The sequence below is a fragment of the Pseudonaja textilis genome, chromosome 5, assembly GCF_049901715.1.
Source record: "Pseudonaja textilis isolate UNSWEBS1 chromosome 5, rPseTex1.2, whole genome shotgun sequence".
NCBI classification, from domain to species: domain Eukaryota; kingdom Metazoa; phylum Chordata; class Lepidosauria; order Squamata; family Elapidae; genus Pseudonaja; species Pseudonaja textilis.
The window spans coordinates 67,902,386-67,923,797 of record NC_141994.1 but is presented as its reverse complement, the minus strand read 5'-3'; the positions used below and the strand labels follow the sequence as shown (position 1 = coordinate 67,923,797).

The 21,412-nt window shown below is 45.4% G+C and overlaps 2 protein-coding genes across 2 annotated transcripts in view; one reads left to right on the top strand and one right to left on the bottom strand.

Moving 5' to 3' along the window:
- Positions 1-14,502, top strand: part of DNAI7 (dynein axonemal intermediate chain 7) — a 31,479-nt gene extending 16,977 nt beyond the window's left edge. Inside the window, exons 7-15 of the mRNA XM_087935265.1 lie at positions 745-848; positions 1,714-1,987; positions 3,371-3,488; positions 4,961-5,124; positions 6,708-6,858; positions 8,393-8,607; positions 12,111-12,281; positions 12,746-12,859; positions 14,224-14,502. Of these exons, the coding sequence (XP_087791391.1) occupies positions 745-848; positions 1,714-1,987; positions 3,371-3,488; positions 4,961-5,124; positions 6,708-6,858; positions 8,393-8,607; positions 12,111-12,281; positions 12,746-12,859; positions 14,224-14,502 (1,590 nt within the window). The remainder of the gene's footprint in view (positions 1-744; positions 849-1,713; positions 1,988-3,370; positions 3,489-4,960; positions 5,125-6,707; positions 6,859-8,392; positions 8,608-12,110; positions 12,282-12,745; positions 12,860-14,223) is intronic.
- An 11-nt stretch (positions 14,503-14,513) lies between these two features.
- The window catches only part of IRAG2 (inositol 1,4,5-triphosphate receptor associated 2), a 67,223-nt gene continuing 60,324 nt past the window's right edge, over positions 14,514-21,412 (bottom strand). Inside the window, exons 34-38 of the mRNA XM_087935614.1 lie at positions 20,283-20,360; positions 20,119-20,180; positions 17,321-17,422; positions 16,812-16,913; positions 14,514-15,397 (exon numbers count right to left, since the gene is read on the bottom strand). Coding sequence (XP_087791740.1) covers positions 15,154-15,397; positions 16,812-16,913; positions 17,321-17,422; positions 20,119-20,180; positions 20,283-20,360 — 588 coding nt within the window. The 3' untranslated portion in view covers positions 14,514-15,153. The remainder of the gene's footprint in view (positions 15,398-16,811; positions 16,914-17,320; positions 17,423-20,118; positions 20,181-20,282; positions 20,361-21,412) is intronic.

The window sequence follows — 21,412 nt, the reverse complement described above, 5'->3', positions numbered from 1 at the left end:
GTGCCCAGTGTCTTTTCACTTTTTCACAAGCCTCTGTGGGAAAAGAGGGATACAATCAAGATCAAGGGAAGTACTAATACCACTCTATAAAGTCTTAGTAAGACCACACCTAGAGTACTGCATCCAGTTTTGTTCACATTATAAAAAAGATGTTGAGACTCTAGAAAAAGTACAGAGAAGAGCAACCAGGATGATTAGGGGACTGGAGGCTAAAACATATGAAAAACGGTTGCAGGAACTGGGCTTGGCTAGTCTAGGGAAGAGAAGGACCAGGGGACCATTCTTCCAATACCTGAGGGGCTGCCACAGAGAGGAAGGGGTCAAGCTCTTTTCCAAAGCACCTGAAGGCCAGAGAAGGAATAATTGATGGAAGGAGAGATTCAACCTGGAAATAAGGAGAAACTTTCTGACAGTGAGAACAATCAACCAGTGGAATAGAAGTTGCCCTCGGAAGTTGTGGGAACGCCATCACTTGAGACTTTCAAGAAGAGATTGGACTGCCATTTGTCAGAAATAGTGTGGGGTCTCCTGCTTTGGGCGGGGTTCGACTAGATGACCTACAAGGTCATCTATTATCTGTTTTATATGATTATCTGTTAAGTCCACCATATGTGATAAAGTGCTCTTTTTGGGTTTGTTATATTTACAACAGTAATTAGAGGTACCTTTATCTGTCGCGGACAATTTCTTGGGTAGATTGGTGCAAATTTTTTCTTAATTCCTTCGTTCTGATGCTCTTTACAGCAAGCCAGTAGTTATGGAGAGTCTGAAAGTGGAAATATGGAACTTGTCATGAAAGAGAAGGACATTACGCTGTGCCTTTGGGCCAATCTCAAGAAGAATGCAAGGTAGGAATGACATTCTCTGAGAAGCTTCATGTTATGATCACAATTGAGATGAGCCACAATTGGGAAGTATGCGAGAGGTCACCCGGAAGAGCCTCACTGCGCATGCGTGCACCCCCGCCAGCCAGCTGATTGTCGGGTATCTGCCCTGCATGCGCGAGAGGAGACACACATGTGGGAGATGTGCACGCATGCGCAGAGGCGTTTGGTGCATGCGCAGGAGGACATGCGCACATTGTTGAGGTATTGCCCGTTAGGAGAATGAGTGCAGTCAGGGAAACATAGTGAGAGTGGTGATGAATAACACACAACCAGCACACAAATACACTGAATAGTAAAATGTAAGTTTTACTTCCAGTAAACGGGTAAACAAAGTCCAACAAACAGTCCAAATCGTACATGGTTAAAGCAGTTAGTATTCAAAACAATCAGTCCAGGGATAATCCAAAAACAAAGTACTTTTCTTTACCAGTATCATAAACAATGTTCAGTAAATGGAGTTTGCGAACAGTTGCAAGACTCACAGCAATACAAGCAGAATGATGATCAGGCAAAAGGCAAACAGGAAATGCAAAAAGTGCAAACCAGGGTTCTGACTCCATCTTATGGCTGTTGGAGGAACCTCAGCCAATCACAATTACAGCATTCTCTTAAAAATACAACAGTATTAAATGACTATCCTGGTTTATATATTGCCAACGCAACTGTTAGGTGACTATCATTCCTAACACACATGCGCAGGGGGCGGGGGGAGCCGCACATACATTGCATCATGGGTGCAGGTACACGAGTGCACTTTTGGCACGCAACGTGGAAAAGGTTAGCTGTCACTGCTGTATAACCTTGGTTGCCATTCCTTCCCTGTCAGATTCCGGAGCCAGTTGTTTCATGATGAGAACCAGCAACCCTGCCATGGCTTTGACCTCCCCAAGCCGCTGACCACCTGCGATGTGGCCGTACGCATCTTGCACACCCGCTATGACCACTTGTCATCTTTTCAAGCTTTCCCCAAAGAGTTCCCAAAGCTGGACCTCCCGTCCACAGAGGGGGTGGCTCAGCCCAGTGAGGACACAGACGTCCAAAATGAAGAGACCCTGAAAGACGTTTCTGAGATCAAAACAGAAACCTCAGTGAGAACCATGGTAAGACGGGGCAGAAACTTACAGAAAAAAAAAGAGAATAGAATGGAGTGGAGTGGAGTGGAGTGGAGTGGAGTGGAGTGTGGAGTAGAGTAGAGTAGAGTAGAGTAGAGTAGAGTAGAATAGAGTAGAGTAGAAAGAGTGGAGCGGAGTGGAGTAGAGTAGAGTAGAGTAGAAAGAGTGGAGTAGAGTAGAGTAGAGTAGAGTAGAGTAGAGTAGAGTAGAGTAGAAAGAGTAGAGTAGAGTAGAGTAGAGTAGAGTAGAGTAGAGTAGAGTAGAAAGAGTGGAGTGGAGTAGAGTAGAGTAGAGTAGAGTAGAAAGAGTGGAGCGGAGTGGAGTAGAGTAGAGTAGAGTAGAAAGAGTGGAGTAGAGTAGAGTAGAGTAGAGTAGAGTAGAGTAGAAAGAGTGGAGTAGAGTAGAGTAGAGTAGAGTAGAGTAGAGTAAAGTAGAGAGAATGGAATGGAATGGAACACAATACAATAGAACAGAATACAACAGAACAGAACAGAATAGGAAATAGGACAGGACAGGACAGAACAGGAATAGAATAGAATAGAATAGAATAGAATAGAATAGAATAGAATAGAATAGAATAGAATAGAATAGAATAACAGAGTTGGAAGGGACTTTGGAGGTGTTCTAGTCCAACCCCCTGCTTAGCCAGGAAAACCTTATCGAGGAATCTACAAAGATGGGTCAAAAGAGTCAAGATGGCGGCTGCCGCTGCCCAATGCTTGCGTAGAAAGAGGGCTGGGCTTCGTTCACACAGTTGCAACCGCCATCTTGACTCTTTTGACCTCTTCCACCCATTGATCCTCTTGGTTCTTATCCAATAGGATGATGGGTTTTAAGCAGTTTATCATCTTTTTGGATAAGCGAGCAGAAGACCTGGGTTCTACTTGCCTACAAGCAAATATATATTAATGAATAGAATTAGAATTAAAGAATAGAATAGAATAGAAATGCAGAAAATAGAATAGAATAGAATATGGAATAGAACAGGCAATAGAATAAGAATAGAATAGCATAGTGTAGCGTAGCATAGCGTAGCGTAGAGAGAAGAGATGAGAAGAGAAGAGATGAGAAGAGAAGAGAAGAGAAGAGAAGAGGCTAGACTAGAATAGGTGGAAGGGACTTTGGAGGTCATCTAGTCCAGACCCCTGATCAAGCAGGAGAACTTACACCATTTCAGATAAGTGACTGTCTACTTTCTTCTTAAAAGGAGGTTTTGAACAGCGTGGTTGAACTCCTTTCTGATTTTGCCATTTGAAGTGATTTTAATATTTGGTTAATCAGAGGAGAGTCGACAGCCTCCCAAAGTGATGTATAAGTATCATTCCCCTGGCCAGCGCTTGTTCCAGGCCAACGCCTTCTCCTCCTTTCTAGACCTTCAGCGATGTCTTCAGTTATTCGGAAAGAAGAAGGAGCAGCAGCTCCCGGGGCTCCGGAAGTCGAGAAGATCATTACAACAAAAGCTCCTTTTTCCTCCGCTCCACCTCCAGAGGTAAAGTGGTCCCGCTCTAAATAACAACGTCCCTTTATGACGAGTCCGTGTTGTTTAACGAGGGTAACCTGGACCGGGAATGCCACCGTGAAGCGACACAGTCGTAAGGAACCCCCCCCAAAATGTGACACGATTGCTTCACTTGGCAACCCCAGTTCCAGCAATTGTGCCTTTTTCTCCTACCCAAGTTGTGCGGTGAGCTGAAAGCTCCGTTTTCGGCCGCGGTAAGCCCCCGTTCCATTTGTCTTTTGTTTTAGTAATGAAACTTAAACCGATCTTATATCCGGCTGTTTTCTTGGACTGTGGGAGAATAAGCCCTCAGCCAAATCTTTGTACCAGGAGAGCATTGACAAGCAAGAGCCAGTTTAGTCTAGGAGTGAAGGCACCTGGCTAGAATTCAGACTAGTCCAGCTTTAGGTATGCCGGGTGACTTTGGGACAATCACCAGGAGGTGTTGAGTTCTAGTCCTGCCTTAGGCAAGAAAGCCGACCAGGTGACTTTGAGCCAATCACCAGGAGGCGGCAAGTTCTAGTCCTGCCTTAGGCATGAAAGCTGACTTGGAGCCAATTATCAGGAGGAGGAGGAGGCGAGTTCTGGTCCTGCCTTAGGCATGAAAGCTGGCTAGGTGCCTTTGAGTCAATCACCAGGAGGCGGCGAGTTCTAGTCCTGCCTTAGGCATGAAAGCTGACTAGGTGCCTTTGAGTCAATCACCAGGAAGTGGCGAGTTCTAGTCCTGCCTTAGGCAAGAAAGCCGACAAGGTGTCTTTGAGCCAATCACCAGGAGGCGGCAAGTTCTAGTCCTGCCTTAGGCATGAAAGCTGACTTGGAGCCAATTATCAGGAGGAGGAGGAGACGAGTTCTAGTCCTGCCTTAGGCAAGAAAGCCGACCAGGTGCCTTTGAGTCAACCACCAGGAAGTGGCGAGTTTTAGTCCTGCCTTAGGCATGAAAGCTGACAAGGTGACTTTGAGTCAATCACCAGGAAGTGGCGAGTTCTAGTCCTGCCTTAGGCAGGAAAACTGACAAGGTGCCTTTGAGCCAATCACCAGGAGGCGGCGAGTTTTAGTCCTGCTTGAGAGATGGAAGTTGGCTTGGTGACTTTGGGCCAGTCAGTTCTCTCTCAGCTCATCCTAACTCATAGGGTTGTTGTGGGGAAACTGGTGGGGAGGAAGGAGCATTAGATGTATGTGCAGCCTTGAGGTGTTTATAAAAATAGCAAAGTCAGGGGAAATAAACTAACAAACAAACGAATAATAAGCCCCCGGGACGTTGCAAGCCCCTTCTTCACTGGCCAAAAAAGGCAAACACAGCAGCATCTTCCGTACTGTGGCCAATCCATTTGAGAGGCTGCCAGGCCTTGGCAAGGAGAACGGTTACCTTGCTTTGCCGCTGCTCTTTTGGCTGAAATGAGGCGTTGCTGTCAATTTAGAATTACAGAGGAGCTCAGACCTGCCCTCTCTCTGTCCTTTTCCAGCTCACGTTTCAGCCCTGAGGCTCTTCGATATCAGCGAGTTGGATATCCTTGAAGATTACACGGTGGATTTGCACCAGTTCATGACAGTGGGAGGCGTCTACTATTGCGATTTGCTGAAGCTCCCGCCTCAAGCCAAGCTAGTCAAGGGATGGACCATCGTGGAAGTAATGTTCCCCTTAAAGAGGGAGGGGCTGAGAAAAGGGGGTCGCTTGCCACAGGGTCTCTCCTTCTCAAATCTGATTTTTTTTTACCCCTACTTTCTTTTAGCAAAAAAGGAGAGGAAAGCATATTGGGTGCTTTCGTCAAAGAAATAAAGCTTTATTTGACCTACACATTAGACCAGATCAACTTATATTGTCCGAGATTTAAGGGTTGTGTACAAAGCCCCTGTCAGCCCCAGTATGGATGGGGTTACTAGATACCTGAACGTACAAAGAAGGACACTGGAATTGGGGAAAGAGGACAGTACAATAGAATAGGAGGAGAAAGGAGGACGTACTGACGGTTAGGTATTTGTATTTACGGTCCTTGGAGCGTTGCAGGAAATTAAGAGACTCAGATCTTGGAATCCAAAAATAAGTTGGTTTTATTTGCGCCAACAGGTTCAGAGTATTTTAGTGAGAGTCACTTCTGAACAAACTTCTTATAGAACAGCACGTGCCTATATACTTCTTCAGAAAGGGGCAAAACACAGAAATATAACTAAACTCTCTGGCTTGTAGTTTGGCTTTTCACGCTTCCTTGTTCTTTCTCTTGCTAATACCACATATTTCGCTATCTATAAAACTTGTATCATGATTTCTCCATAATTAATATATTTTTATGTCCTGCCTTATTCCCCGCTTTGAGACTTTAACAATTAAGCCTCACTTTTATGATGTCTTAGATTAGCCCTTGCGCATATCATGTTAGGTATTCTATCGAGACAGGGAAGTTTGACCACACTGAACGGGAAACTCTTAGCTAGGCAACTGAGCAAGAAACATGTTGTGGTTTCTTCAACTCAGATAAGCACTTTAAAACCTATCAACTTTTAAAATTTGGGACCTCTAAAATGAATATATTTTTATGTCCTGCCTTAGGAGAAAAAGGGATTACAAGAGAATAAACAGTCATACAACGGGGAATAGCTCTGGAGAGGAATGTGCTAGCCCAGCGCTCCAGGGGGCGTGTGAGTGGCAGGCATGTGCACAGGTGCGCAACTCCATTTGTGTAAGCGGCATGTGTTCCCTCCACGTGCACAAATGAAGCCTTGTGGGTGAGTGTAGGATGCTTGCACTCGCATGCAAACCTCCACTCATGCGAGTGGGAGGTCCTTACATTTGCACCTGAAGTTCCGCTCACCTGAGCGAAGGGCGTTTGCGTGCAAAGCTCTATTTGCACTTGCGCATGAAGCTGCATGAGCGTGAATGGAGCTTCGTCTGTGAGTACAAGAGCTCTTTGTACATGCGAGTGGAACTTCACACATGCACACTTGCCCATTTCTCCTGCGGCTCAGTTTTGAACAGCCCAGGGCCTGGTAGTGGGCCATGGTCCATGGTTTTCGCTGTGGACTCCCACAGGCTCCACCAACACGAGTGATGCAAAGCTGATGACACCCTTCCTGGATAAGCCACACACCCCTCCCGAGGTCAAACCCAACCCTGATGACATCGAGTTCGACACCCCTGGTTTAGAGTCAAGAAGAGGCGTGAGTGGAGTTTATTTCTATAACACAGCTACGTTTTCTTCATTCCTTACTTGGAAGGTCTTGGATACAGGATTAGAGACTTACCCCTATACGGCATCCTGCGAGGAATCTGAAGACAACTCAGCCGTGACTGTGGGAATCACGATCCATCTTTCTGATTCTGTGGTCTATTTTGAAGAACCGCTGATAGCAAGATGGGATAATCAAGGTACGGTACACCTCTAACAACTGCAGCAAGACTTAGCTAGATTCTAAAGTCCGCTTTCCTGGGCTGGTGACCACCCACAGTTGCGAAGCAAAACACTGCAAATGGTTAAGTTAGTGACACCGTTGTTAAGTGGCTCCCCCATTGGCTTTGCTTGTCAGAAGGTCGTAAAAGGGGATCACGTAACCCCGGGACACTGCAACCATCATAAATATGAACCAGTTGCTTACAACTGTAAGTATACAACGGTGCTACCGTTTTGGCGTTACATATGCCATATATACAAAGATATTGCTAAACCACTAACTTTCATATTATTGATAAAGTATTTGCTTTTTGGTTCTGTTCATTCTATTTCCCACTCCCCGACCCCGACCCCGGCCTTCCCTTCTTTTTTGAAGCCACTGATAAAACTTATTCCATGTTTCATAGTAACCTGATTCCCCCTTATTTTTCATTTCTAAGGTTAACTTATCTGATTCTGCGCAAGCCATTATTTTTTTTATTATTTCTCTAAATAAAAAATATAATAAAAAAAGAAAGAAAGATGAAAGATAGAAAGATAGATAATCAGATAGAAAGATAAATGGAAGATGATAGATAGATAGATAGATAGATAGATAGATAGATAGATAGATAGACTGTACAAAGATGTACAACGCATATATAGATAGTAGATTGACGATGATATAGATGGATAGATGTATGATAATAGAAAGATCGATGGCAATAGATAGATAGATAGATAGATAGATAGATAGATAGATAGATAGATGTATGCATGGAATGGATAGATGAAAGATAGATAGATAGATAGATAGATAGATAGATAGATAGATAGATAGATAGACAGACAACAGAAAGATAGATGAAACATAGATAGGTAATAGAAAGATAGATGACAGAAAGATAGATGAAAGATAGAAAGATAGATAGATGATAGATAGATAGACGATAGATAGATAGATAGATAGATAGATAGATAGATAGATAGATAGATAGATACAGACAGACAGACAGACAGACAGACAGAGATGGATTAATGGATGGAATCGATGTATTAATAGATAGGTGGTAGATAGAAAGATAGATGATAGATAAGATAGGTAATAGATAGATAGATAGATAGATAGATAGATAGATAGATAGATAGATAGATAAATGGATGGATGCATGGAATGGATAGATAGATAGATAGATAGATAGATAGATAGATAGATAGATAGATAGAGATAGACAGATAAAGACAGACAGACCGTACATAGATGTACAGCCTCCAGAATCTGACAGCAGCAAGGCAGAGGAACAAGGAGAGCCTGTACCCAATTCGTGTGTGCGCAGAGCTGCCAGAAGGCAAGAGCAGTTAGACAAAAGGGGCAACGGGGTAGTAAGACATGGAGGTGATTGCCCCTCCCATAAGATATAAAGGAAGTCCAACTCTGTTATGATGAAGCATGAAGCCCATTGGCAATAAGTTACATAAGGAATTTCAGTAGCTGTGTGGCACAAGATATCTTTCTTTTCTTCCATGTCCAAGAGAAACACTGGAGAACCGACGACATCGGGGAGGTGATCTACAACATGAAAGAGAAGGAGATCTCCTTTAGAATGAACGGCTTCTTCACCGTCACCTTCCTTCAGGACGCTCACCTTAACATGCCGTATCAAGCCTGGGAGCTCCAGCCTGTAGGCCCCGACAAAGCTATTTTTACCATCCTCACCACTTTTGCCGAAGTCCAGATCCACATCAAGGTACGTGGAAGACAACCGAGAGATCTGGGGTCAGGGCTGGGATTAAAACACCTCAGCAACCGGTTCGCTGCCCGGTTGCTGGGTGGGCGTAGCCATGGTGGGCCTACCGGACCTTTCTGGGAGGGGCGTTTTTCACCTTCCTCGGGGTCCAGAGGCTTCCCTCGAGCCTCTGGGAGGGTGAAAACAGCCTCGCCCATGGTCCGGAGGGCCTCCAGAAGCCGGAAACAGGCCCGTTTCCGGACTTCCGGAAAGCTCGTTTTTCACACACCCCAGAACCTCTGCGCAGACCCTGCACTTACTTGCATGAAAAGTGGGCCACATGGAGATTCCTGGGAGGGGCGGGGCAGGAGGGGTGGGGGCCAACCGGTTGGTTCAGTTACCAGTTCAGCGAACCAGATGTCAATTTAACATCTGGTTCTCCCAAACCGGTGCGAACCGGCTGAATCCCACCCGTCTGTGGTGTTGAGCAGTGGCCCCCAACCTTTTTTGAACCAGGGACTGGTTTCACGATTATTTATTCTTCCACGGACCGGTACCTGAGTAACGCGAGACTCCACCGCCATCGGGATGGCTCTTCGTTATAAGCCGCCCCCTCCTCTTCGACGAAACTAAGGCGCGAGCACCCAAACGCCGCTTTCCAACTGAAAACCCGGAAGCATCGCCTGGTGGCAAGTGCCGCCAACCACCGCCTTCTACTACTAGTCCCTAAAACAGCGCGGAGCTGCTTTAGCCGGGCTTCTCTCTCCCTTCTCAGTCTCTCCCACCTTCCTCAGTGACCCGTCGCCCTTCTTCTTTCCAGCCTTGGGCAAAAAAAATAAAAGACTTGTCACAGCCGGCTAGAAAGCACGCGCGAATTCCTCACAGCTTCCCGCCTCCGCCTGCGAGGAAGTGGGTGGCGGGGGAGGCGGGGGTGCAAGCGTGTGCTGGGAAGCCTGACTGGTCAGGGAATGACCTTCCCCGGGAAAGTCAGAGTCGCAGCAGCCGCCGCCGCCGCAGCTGCTGCTGCTTCCTTGCGCTCTGGCGACAGACACTGTGGCGCTCCTTCAGCACCTGTGCTCAATCTGTCCTTCCGGGTCGTGGTGCAACAGCAACAGCAACAGCTTTATCTGCATGTGTGCGTGTGCGTGGTTGACGGGGGAGAAGGAGAAGGAGAGGAAAAGGGAGACTAGCGCTGGGCATACCATAGCGCTCTTTTCTTCCTCTCTCTTCCTCACGGCGCCCAAGCTTTGTGGCCCGGTAAAAAATGATCCACGGACCGGTACCGGTCCGGGGACCGGTGGTTGGGGACCCCTGGTGTTGAGTATAGGTAGTTCTCAACTTGCAAGAGTTTATTCAGTGACCATTCAAAGTTACAACAGCACTGAAAAAAGTGACTTAATGGTCTTTTTTCACCCTTATGACTGTTGCAGCGTCCCCGTGGCTACAAGATCAAAATTCAGAAGCTTGGCAACTGACTCACATTTATGACGGTTCTAGTGTTCTAGGGGTCATGCGACCTTTTGCGGATTTCTGACAAGTCAAATCAATGGGGAGGCCACATTCACTTAACCCATGCGTTGCTAATTTAACTCAGTGCTTTACTTTAACCACCGTGGCAAAAAAGGTCGTAAAAATGGGGCAAAATTCGCTTAGCCAATGTCTCACTTAGCAACATAAATTTTGGGCCCAATCATGGTTGTAAGTCGAGGACTACGTGTAGCTGCAATCGCATACCAGTTTGGGCAAGGATATTGGGGTGATCTGTGAAACTCAAGATAAGAGAATAACAGAGTTGGAAGGGACCTTGGAGGTCTTCTAGTCCAACCCCCTGTTCAGACAGGAAACCACCTACCATTTCACACAAATGGCTGTCCAATCTCTTCTTCAAAACTTCGTGTTGTAGCACCCACAACTTCTGGAGGCCAGTTGTTCCACTGATTAATTGCTCCAACTGTGAACGATCCCATATTACTACTGGAGTTATCTGGGCAGCAGTTAAAGCAGGTTTCAGATAAAACAGAAGTGAGTGAAATGGTTTTTGAAAGAGCAAAACAAATTGCATTTAAAAAAAAAGAGAAGTGAATGTTTTTCCTTAAATGGGGAATTAAAGTTGAGCTGAGGAAGCTCTAATGTGATTTCGTATTTCTGGATGGTTCTCTATGGTTTATACAACTAATTTCACACACTTTGCTTCAATTTATATAGATTTGGCAAATGCTCTAGCTGTTCAGAGCACAGTAGTTTTTGACTTACAACCAGGGGTGGGATTCTGCCGGTTTGGACCGGTTTGAGCGAACCCCTAGCTCCGAAGATCAGTGTTGTGGTTTGCAGGCAGCCGGTGCAGACGGCAGCGGAATCAGACAGTGAGGAAGTCAGGGAGTCTGGAGACGACTTGGACGAGGGTCCTGCGTCCAATGCAGGGATTGGGCCAGGACCATCTGGGAGTGGGGTGCTGCCTTTGGAGTCTGGCAGCAGCGAAGCAGAGGACCCAGGGGAGCCTGTTTCCAGTGCGTGTATGCGTAGAGCTTCCAGAAGGCGAGAGCAACTGAAGCAGAAGGGGTGACTTGGGAGTAAGGCTGGGAGGTGATTGCCCCTCCCATAAGGGATAAAAGTCAGACCTCAATGACGAAGAGCTTTGCAGGAAGCAAAGTAGTTTGATAGATTCCGAGTCCTCCTTGAAGCTCTGTGTACTCTGGTTGGTTTTTTTCTGGTACTTGGGTTGGTTTCTGTTATAATTAATTGGATACTTCTGTTTTTGGCAGCATTCCTCAGCACTGAAAGGTATGTGCTTATCTTGGGGAAGTGTTTAAGGTTACTTCTGGCTGGGAATGCAAGTAATGCATAGAATAATGCATTTTGCTTATAAAACAAACTTGTGTTTCATTATGTTTGATGAAGCCTGGGTCAGAACAATCTGCCGGGAGCGAACTAGTTCCGCTCTGGCAATCATGTGAGCACAAAAGAGTGGATTGCCGCTCCTCAGCTGTTTTACTCCCCCAAAGTAACATAGCAGGTAAGGATTTCTGCATTGCTGTTCACACGCACGCGCGTGCAAAGTGCACGATCACTGAACCGGTTGTTATACCGGCAGCATCCCACCCCTGCTTCCAACCATTCAGTTAGTAACTATTGAAGCATTCAGTGGCACTGAAAAAAAGTGACTTATGACCCACACTTATGACCGTTGCAGCTCCCCACGCTCATGGGATCAAAATTGGAGGGCCTGGCAACTGGTATTTGTGACAGTCGCACTTTCCTGGGGTCATGTGGTTGCCATTACCGACTTCTGGTAAGTTAAGGTCAATGGGGGGATCCAGATTTGCTTAACAACTGCACGATTCACTTAATGACTGCAGTGATTCGCTTAACAACTCTGGTGAAAAGAGGTTGCAGAACGACTGGTTTAATATCCACCTTGCTTAGCAACAGAAATTTTTTCCCTCAAGTTGTGGACGTATATTTGCTCACCTCTTAGGAAAGAACGAAACGGCTGTTTAGGGGGTCTTCTGTTTTTTCTGAGGCAGGACAATCAGTGCATGATCTACTCTGTGGCTACAGTGGAAGATTCTGACCTGCTTATGGGGCTGAGAGAAAAATGGATGACGCCCATGTCCCTCCTGATAGCACTGAAGAAAGCCGGCATGAACCTCTTCCCCGCGGAATACTCCACAAAATATGTCAGCGTGAACAAGAAAGTAAGCAGCCGGGAAATCCTTTCCTGTCTCTTCCTCAGTCCATGTGCCCTGTTTGGGTAAAGACTGTGTGAATGCAGCCATTCGGGTTTGTCCACCATGGTTTAGGGCAGGAGTGTCCAACCTTGGCAACTTTAAGGCTTGTGGACTTCAACTCCCAGAATTCTTCCTCCAGTCACGTTAACTCGGGATTCTAGGAGTTGAAGTCCACAAGTCTTAAAACTGTCAAGTTTGAAGACCCTTGTGATAGACGATAGATGATATAGACAAATGATATATGATAGAGATGGATGGATGGATGGATGGATGGATGGATAGACAGACAGACAGATAAGAGATAGATGAGAGAGAGAGAGGTGATAATATAGATTGCCATCAAGAGAGGGAAATCAGGGTTGGGCCTTCTTCCTGTGCCAAGCTTCATTCACAATTATTGGCTTTGGATATTTCCATCCACTTTTTTACAGACCCTCTTAGCAGAAGTCATGGTTTATCAGCAAATGTCTCTTGTTGCAACCTCTTTTGCCTTTGGCTGGAGCAAGTGGAACCTGAAGAGTGGAGAGAACGATCTGGTCTTTAAGGTAGGCATGAGTGGCTGTACCCGAAACCCTGCCTTAAATCGAAGCAGAGCAGGCCCCAAGGCCCCACTCTGTCCCCGTGGTCTCCCTGGCATTGCTCCTTGCTGTTGATGTCTTCTCCCACGGTTTCCCCCAAGGGAGCAAGATCAGAGGACTAGCAAGGAGGGAAAGGATTCAGCCAATTTGGGCCGGTTTGAGCGAACCGGAGGTTAAATTTACACCTGCTTTACCAAACCGGTAGTTGAACCGACCAGCTGGCCCCATCCACCCTGCCCCTCCCAGGAGTCTCCATGCAGCTCGTTTTGGATGCAGGTAAGGGCAGGATCCTCACGGAGGCTCTGGAAGGGCGAAAAGTGGCCCTCCCGGAAGTGCAGAAATGGGCCTGTTTCTGGCTTCCAGATGGCCTCCTGAGCTCGGGGAGACTGTTTTCATGCTCCCAGAGACCCAAGGAAGCCTCCTGACTCTGGGGAAGGTGAAAAACGGCCCTCTCGAAAGTTCTGGAAGTCCAGAAATGGGCCTCTTTCAGGCTTCCAGAGGGCCTCCGCAACTCGGGGAGGCTGTTTTCATCTTCCCAGAAGTCCAAGGGAAGCTTCTGGACTCTGCGGAAGGTGAAAAACGGCCCTCCCAGAAGTTCTGGTAGGCCCCGCCCACCCAGAAACCTGGAGGAGAACCAGTGGTTGGGATTTTTGAATCCCACCCGCTAGCAACATCTTCTAAAAAATGGGCAGCAAAATCGCTAGGAAAGGGATGGACCGCCACTATGTCAGTACAGGTAGTCCTTGACTTACAACTGCAATTGAGCCCAACTTTTATGTTGCTAAGTGAGACATTTGTTCAGTGAATCTTGCCCCGTTTTACGATTTTTCTTCCCACATTTGTTAAGTAAATCCCTGCAGTTGTTAAGCTAGTGACACGATTGTGAAGCAACCATCATGAACGTGAGTCAGTTGTTGAGCATCCGAATGTCAATCCCGTGACTGTGGGGATGCTGCAATGGTTGTACGTGTGAAAAATGGTCATAGGTTACTTTTTTTCAGTGCCGTTGTAACTTTGCACAGCCACTAAATGAACCGTTGTAAGTCGAGGACCATTTGCATTTTATTTAAATGATTTATGACCCTTCTTCTCATAGACATGACTTTTGAGTGGCATACAAAAGGTTGAAACCAATCAAAATATCACCAATCATTCACATCTGACAAAGTCCAGGCCACACCCCCACCCCTGCACTTCCTTTTAGCACTGATGATGTTACCTAGTTTGGTAATGAAACGTCTGCAAGAAAACAACCCAGCTCAGAGAGCACCCAGGACCCCTTCAGCATCTGGTGAGGTGTCCACCCTCTTCTTTCTCCTACCCAACTGCAGGCCTGTGAACATCTGACTGATGAAGAACAGATCCTAGAAGAAGAATGGGAACTTTACATGTTCAACGGCCAAAGAGCTCAGAAACTTGCGATCGACGAAGACAGCAATGCTTTCTCCAAGAACATTGCAGAAGGCTCCGAATTCCACTCCACGCTCTACCATCTCCTGAAAGATACCGGGAGCAAAGAGGCAATGGACCGGGTCAGACAGAGCAACTACCTGTTCATAGATGCCGTGTACCAAATGCTCCTGGCCACCAGGGTGCTAACATATTCCTAACACGCCAAAAGCTGCTTTAAGAACTTTATTGAGTTCAAAGACACTCCAGTCAATAAGCGGTGGAAGAAATCACACTTCAGTCGTCTTTTCTTTTTTTTAAAAAAAGGAAAAAATAAATAAATAAGCTGTTTATGGATAGACTACGTGCCCTGAAATTTGTTTTTAGAAAAATGTTTCTCATTTCTATCAGCTCTTTGGTGAGATTTGCGGGATGGGAAGGGAAAGAAGAGAAAGATGGACAAAATTTAATGTAAAAAAAAATAAAATAGCTGCAATCCTTCAAAAGATCTTCTTGCTTGGCTGGAAAAGAACGAATTGTACCTTGTGGTCCCAAATAATTAACAGAAATATTAGATGGCGCATTAAAATTGCATTTTCTCTACATCCAGAAATTTAAAATGTGATCAACCTCAGTCGCTTGATCCGCCTGCTAAATTATTCAATTTAAGACTACATGCTGAACAGGCCCTAGAAAAGGGTTTTTTTTTTTTCAAACCTTGCCAACTCTAAGGAGAGTGGACTTCAACTCCCAGAATTCCCCAGCCAGCCAGGGGAATTCTGGGAGTTGAAGTCCACCCACCTTAAGAGTTTGCCGAGATGGAGAAACCCTACTGTAGGAAAAAAACCAAATCAATTCTGACTGCTGCTGAATTATACAGGCGGTGGTCCGTGGTGGAGGAGACGTGTGTATGGCCACAACAACTTCTGTACTGAGGTCCAAGCAGTCCCGGTGCCCTGAGGAGAGGCTTCCACAGGTTGATGGAAAGAAAATCCCATGACAAAAGTTATCAGGACGGCAAAGAGCACAACTGCAACGATAGAGACGCAGAGGGCTTTGCTAATCCCGGAGAAGGAAGTCTTAAGAGCGGAGGCCCAAGATGACACTCTCGTACACCTGCAGAAGAGAAGGGAGGGGGGAAAAGCATAGAAAAATAGACATGGGTTTCCTTCGTCCAAAGTCTACCTTCAACGGCAATTCACACACTCCAATACGTGGACACGTACCACACAAATCTAAATTTCCTCAGGGAAAAATTATATGTTTCCAGGGAACCAATTGCTACATCTATTCTATCCTGCTCAGAGGTGGTATTCAACAGGTTCTGACCAGTTCTGTAGAACCGGTAGCGGAAATCTTGAGTAGCTGGGAGAAGCGGCAAATACCACCTCTAACTGGCCCCGCCCCCATCCCTTTCTGCCTCCTGAGTCCCAGCTGATTGGCTGGGTCTTCTTTGGTTGCCCCGCACAGGAGAACGGAGCTGGAAAGCAGGTTAGTGGGGGGGGAGGGAATGGGGATTTTGCGGTAACCTTCCCCTAGAGTGGAGTGAAAACGGAGATCTTATAATATCCTTCCCTTGCCACGCCCACCAAGCCACTCCCATAGAACCAGTAGTAAAAAAAATTAAATCCCACCACTGAACCTACTCTTCAGAGTAGAGAGTTGGTCTCTGACAGAAACCCACCTGAAGAGACTAGAAGCATTTGAAATGTGGATTTACAGGTAGCTGATACGTATAAAGTTGGGTTGACAAAATCTGAAATGAGGAGGGGATCAGCCGCCTGGGAAAGCCAAGGGAAATCATCAAAACCATTAAAAAAAGCAAAATAATATTTCGGATGTGTGATGCGAAAAATATGGCATTCTTCACTTAATCCTCCAGGGAAAGACTGAAGGCAGACGAGGTCCAGGCTTCAAAATCTAAGGGACTGGTTTGGACAAAACTCAGCAGCACCTTTTTGTGCGGCTGTTGATAAAAATAGGATTGGCAACGTGATCGGCAACACCCGAGGACGGATATGGCACAAGAAGAAGAAGAAGGGGAACCAGTGGGGTGTGCTTCTTTTTGATAATACTTCAGTTTTTTTTCTTTTTTTAAGTGTTAATTGAACTTCTGGGAACATTTTTTAAAAGTCCTATGCGTAGATGCTCCCAATGAGCATGGTGATAAATCGCTGCTACTGCCTCAAATTCAATGAATTAGACATTCCAAATTTCTTTCCCACATTCCCACAAAGCATTCGTGAGTGGTGCGGTGGCCCAGAGGTGGAGCTCTCGCCTCACAATCAGGAGGCTGTGAGTCACAACTTCACAACTAACAACAAGAAGAAGAAGAGGTAGATATTTCTCTCTCTGGACACAATGAGAATATATCTACTGAACAAAACTCCGCACTGGTGAATGGAAGGGCATCTGGCCAGTAAATACTCAGCTCCGTTCAGTTGCCCTGCAAGGGATTATGGGATCATAAAAAAAAAAAAAAGATGATTCCCTTAAAGCATTTGTCTTGTTCCTTTCCTTGTGGACTTACAGTGAGCGTAGCCCCCATTTAGTCCTGTTGGTTTCCTTTTCGCTCAGCTTTCGTGCTTTACCTCCCTGGATCTCCGGAGTTGCCGGTTCCTGAAGAGCAGCCCTGTAAGGGGTGATTTAGATTCTGGATTAAAAAGGTCCTGCTCGTCCAGGATGGTTCTACATCATCGCTTCTCAACCTTTTGTGATGTTAAGATATAGGGACGTCGGCTCCCAGAATTCCCTGGTCCTCATGCTTTAAGATGCGTGGACTTCAACTTCCAGAATTCCCCAGCCAGGATGCTACTTGGGGAATTCTGGGAATCGAAGTCCACACATCTTAAAGTTGCCTCGGTTGAGAAATATTGCTCTAGACTGCCATGTTGTCGGCGTCTTCAGCGGAGTCATAATTCACCTGCTTTCTTCTTCGACTGCATAGAACAAACCTTCTTTCAGTGCTTAAGAGAAATTAGTAGCTTCTAGAGGAGAAGCTCCCATCTTTGGGGCACCTGGAGGAAAAATGAGACTCACTCTAATTCAAGTTGCTCTTCCTCGGATTCTGTCCAGGAAGTTGAGCTAATCAAACGTTGTAGTGAGGGCCGTTTTTCTCCTTGTTTGGTTCCCTTTAGACTCCTAAGGACAGGAGAATCAAACAGGCTTTCTTTAAAAAAGAAATTTCGTCTGGTTTTTTTTTCATTACATATCCGCCCCCCTCCAAGAAAAATATAGGAAAGAGGAAGAAAGGGAGAAAAAAGAGAAAGAAAAAAGAGAAAGAGGGCGAATGAGAGAAGGAAGAAGGAAGGAAGGGAGGGGTGGGGAGGAGAGGGGAGAAAAGAAGAGGGGAGGAGAGGAGAGAAGAGAAGAGAGGAAGTGGAGGGGGATGAGGGGAGGAAAGGGGAGGGAAGTGAAGGAGAGGGAAGGATAAGGAGAGAAGAAGGGAGAGAAGAGGGAGGAGAAGAAAGGGAAGGGAAAGGAGAGGAGAGGAGGGGAGAGAGAAAATGGAGGGGAAGAAAGAAGGAGAGAAAAGGGGAGGAGAGGAGTGGAGGATGAGAAGAGAGGGGGAGTGCAAAGGAAAGAAAGGAACGTGTATTTACTGATGCATGTACAGATGTAAAAATTGCACACGTAAGCATTTAAATTCTTCAGTCTGAGATAGTCCCAACTATTCAATATTTTGCAGAACTGTTTAGGGACGAATTAAGAGACGGATTATGGATGATGACAAAGAAATGCAGCTTCCACTGAATAGCTTCTGTCCTCGGTGTTGTAGCACCACAGACGGCCATTATTAAGTTCACAGGCTGTCAGTGAAACTGGAAGCGAAGTGTGATGGAGACTTGCGGTGGGGAAGCACTTTCAGAGAACAGCCTTTCCCGACTTTCAGCATAATAAATAACCTAAAAATAAATTCTCCCTGCTATAATTCAACTTACTGTTGCATCATTAGCTAACCATCATTTTTTTCCACGTAATTCTGGTTTGCAACTTCTTTAAAAACAAAACGACGTAACCGTTCTTATGTATCTTTCTGCATGATTTCTTCCCCCCCCCTGACCCCCCAAATGTGTGCAATTTTGTCTTGAATGCACTACAGGTACTCCTTGACTGACGAACACAACTGAGCCCCCAATTTCTGCTGCTAAATGAAATATTCGTTAAATGAGTTTTGCCCCATTTTACAGCCTTTCTTGCCGCAGTTGTTAAGTGAATTGCCGCAGTCCTTAAGTTGGTTACACGGTTGTTAAGCGAATCAGGTTTCCCTATTGACGTCACTTGTCAGGTCACAAAAGGGGATCACATGACCCCAGGACGCCACAACCATCATAAATATGAGTCACTTGCCAAGCCTCTGAATTCTGATCACGTGACCAAGAAGATGCTGCAATGGTTGTAAGTGTGAAAAAGGGTCATGTTACCTTTTCCAGTGCCGTTCTAACTCTGATCGGCCACTACATGAATTGTTGTAAGTCAAGGACTGCCTGCATTTTTGATTACCCCATTCAGTGCACAGCTGCATTTCTATGTACCCTTTGCCATAAGAACTCATACAAAATATGAGTTTGAATTTCAGTTAATATATTTGCAAACTAGGGCATTTACTAGACCAATACTTGAATTCAGCTCTGCTGTCTAGAATCCGCACTGTATATCAGACATAAGTACAATTGAGCAAGTCCAGAAGTATTTTACCAGAAGAGTACTACACTCCTCTGTTCACAGCAGAATACCCTACAGCACCAGACTTGAGATGCTTGGCTTAGACAACCTTGAACTACGCCGACTAAAATTGGACTTAAGCATAGTACATAAAATCATACGTTACAACGTCTTAGCAGTTAATAAATATTTCAGCTTTAGCCACAACAACACAAGAGCACACAACAGATATAAACTAAATGTAAGCCACTCCAACCTTGATTGCAGGAAGTACGATTTCTGCAACAGAGTGGCCAATCTCTGGAACTCACTACCTGATTCTGTTGTCACCTGCTCAAACCCCCACTCCTTTACCCTCAAACTAACCTCTATGGACCTCACCCTATTCCTAAGAGGTCTGTAAGGGGCGTGCATAAGCGCACAATTGTGCCTACTGTCCCTGTCCTATTGTCCCCAATTATTAGTTCCTATTTCTTATATTTAAACTTATGTTTATTCTTATTTCTGTATTGTAAGCTTTTGACAAGATAAATAAATAAAATAAATATTGACTCAAAACAAGCAAAACTAAGCCCATTCCCATCCAGATGTGAATTTCTCCCTCATTCTTTGGCCAAAAAGAATCTCCATTGGAAAAAACAAGTCATGGTGGTTTATTCCAGCTATAAGGTAATGTCAACTCATAAAACATTCCTATGCCTCTTTTAGTAGTTGCCATTAAAAAAAAGGGGGGGGGAAGGAAATATGGAGGAGCAATGCAGCAAAGCGAAAGTACATTCCAACTCTTATCTTTAAAAGATTGCAACTAAAATACCAGAGTTTTTGCCTGTGAATATATTTAATTGGAGAACATGAATGATGACACCCAGCCCGTGAAGGTGCTCAATTGGAGAATCTGGTTTACGAGGCACCCGGGGGGAAGGGGGAAACAGAGTCACAGGTGACTGTAAATTACCTATGCCAGAGTTGGCTTCATACAGGGCAGTGCCAGTATGTCGCCTCGAATGAATCCTTTCAAGTTTTTTGAAGTTTGGCTCGAGAATCATGATTTAATTAGAGCGATTGCTGGAAACCTGACAAGTAACACATCTGGAAGAAGCCAGGTTAGTAAAACTTGTTCTGTAACTCTCTTGGGTGTGCACACATACACAAATACACAATGCTGTACGTACCAACTCGAGCGCCTGTTGAATTTTTCAACCCAGTTGTTTCCGTCCGTTTCGTTCATCTGAGCCTTTGCAGGAACACAGGGAAAGGGGAGAGAAGTCACCCATCTAAAATGCAGCTAATACTTTTAAAGTTAAGGAACGGTCAATACTGGAAGACACCTACATACCAGTTGCAAAAAAGCGACTGCATTTCCATTACTGCTCCTAGGCAAGGGTGCAGTGCTAACTCTGCGTAGTGATGAAGGCTACACAAAACAAGAAATACTATTGGATCAGATAGGTATTGCACATCCTGCAAGGCTCCTGCGGTTCGGCAAAGGTGGGACTTGTGTGAATGAAGCAGAACTTCTAAACCAGTGTTTTTCAACCTAGGGGGTGAATGTGATAGCAGTGTTTCAATATCTAAGGGGCTGCCATAAAGAACAGGGAATCAAGCTAATCTCCAAAGTGCCTAAAGGCAGGACAAGAAGCAATGGATGGAAACTCATCAAGGAGAGAAGCAACCTAGAACTAAGGAGGAATTTCCTGTCAGTTAGAACAATTCATCAGTGGAACGACTTGCCTTCAGAAATTGTGAAAGTGCTCCAACACTGGAAGTTTTTAAGAAGAGATTGGGTAATCCTTTGTCTGAAATGGTATAGGGTTTCCTGCCTGAGCAAGGTCCCTTCCAACTCTTGTTATTCTGGCTTGCTGGGCAATTCTGGGACTTGCAGTCCACCATCCTAAAATGGTCAAGGTTGAAAAACACTGATTTAAGAAGTTGCATGGAGTTCTATTGCTGGTTTCACAAATGGGTACTCCTCACTGAACAGAAAATACCGTAAAAACTCTATGAAGCTCAAATCCAGGGCCCAACTTCACTTTCTCTATCCAGCCTCTCTTATTTTTATCAACAGTACAAATAAAAAGAGATAGAAGAACACACAGTGGCTCTTTTTTTGCACAGGAACTTCACTCATCTGGGCCGTATAAAGCAGGGGTCCCCAACCTTTGAGGCACCAGGGACTAGTTCCATGGAAAACGGTTTTTCCTTGGACCAGGGTGGTGATGATTGTGGTTTGGCGTGCTACCTAGATCCTGTGTATGCGTTGATGAAGTTCGCCTGTGCAGCCCGGATGCTAACAGGCCACGAATCGGAAATGGTTCGCAGCCCAGAGGTTGGGGACCCTCGTTGTAAATTATGGGATCTAAGCAAACATTTGAAGCAACCTACTACAGTAGTTAAAGGGAGCACTAAAAGCAAAGAAGATCCATCGATTTTAGCTAGGTAAAGGATTACATTTTCCATCCAAGTTCC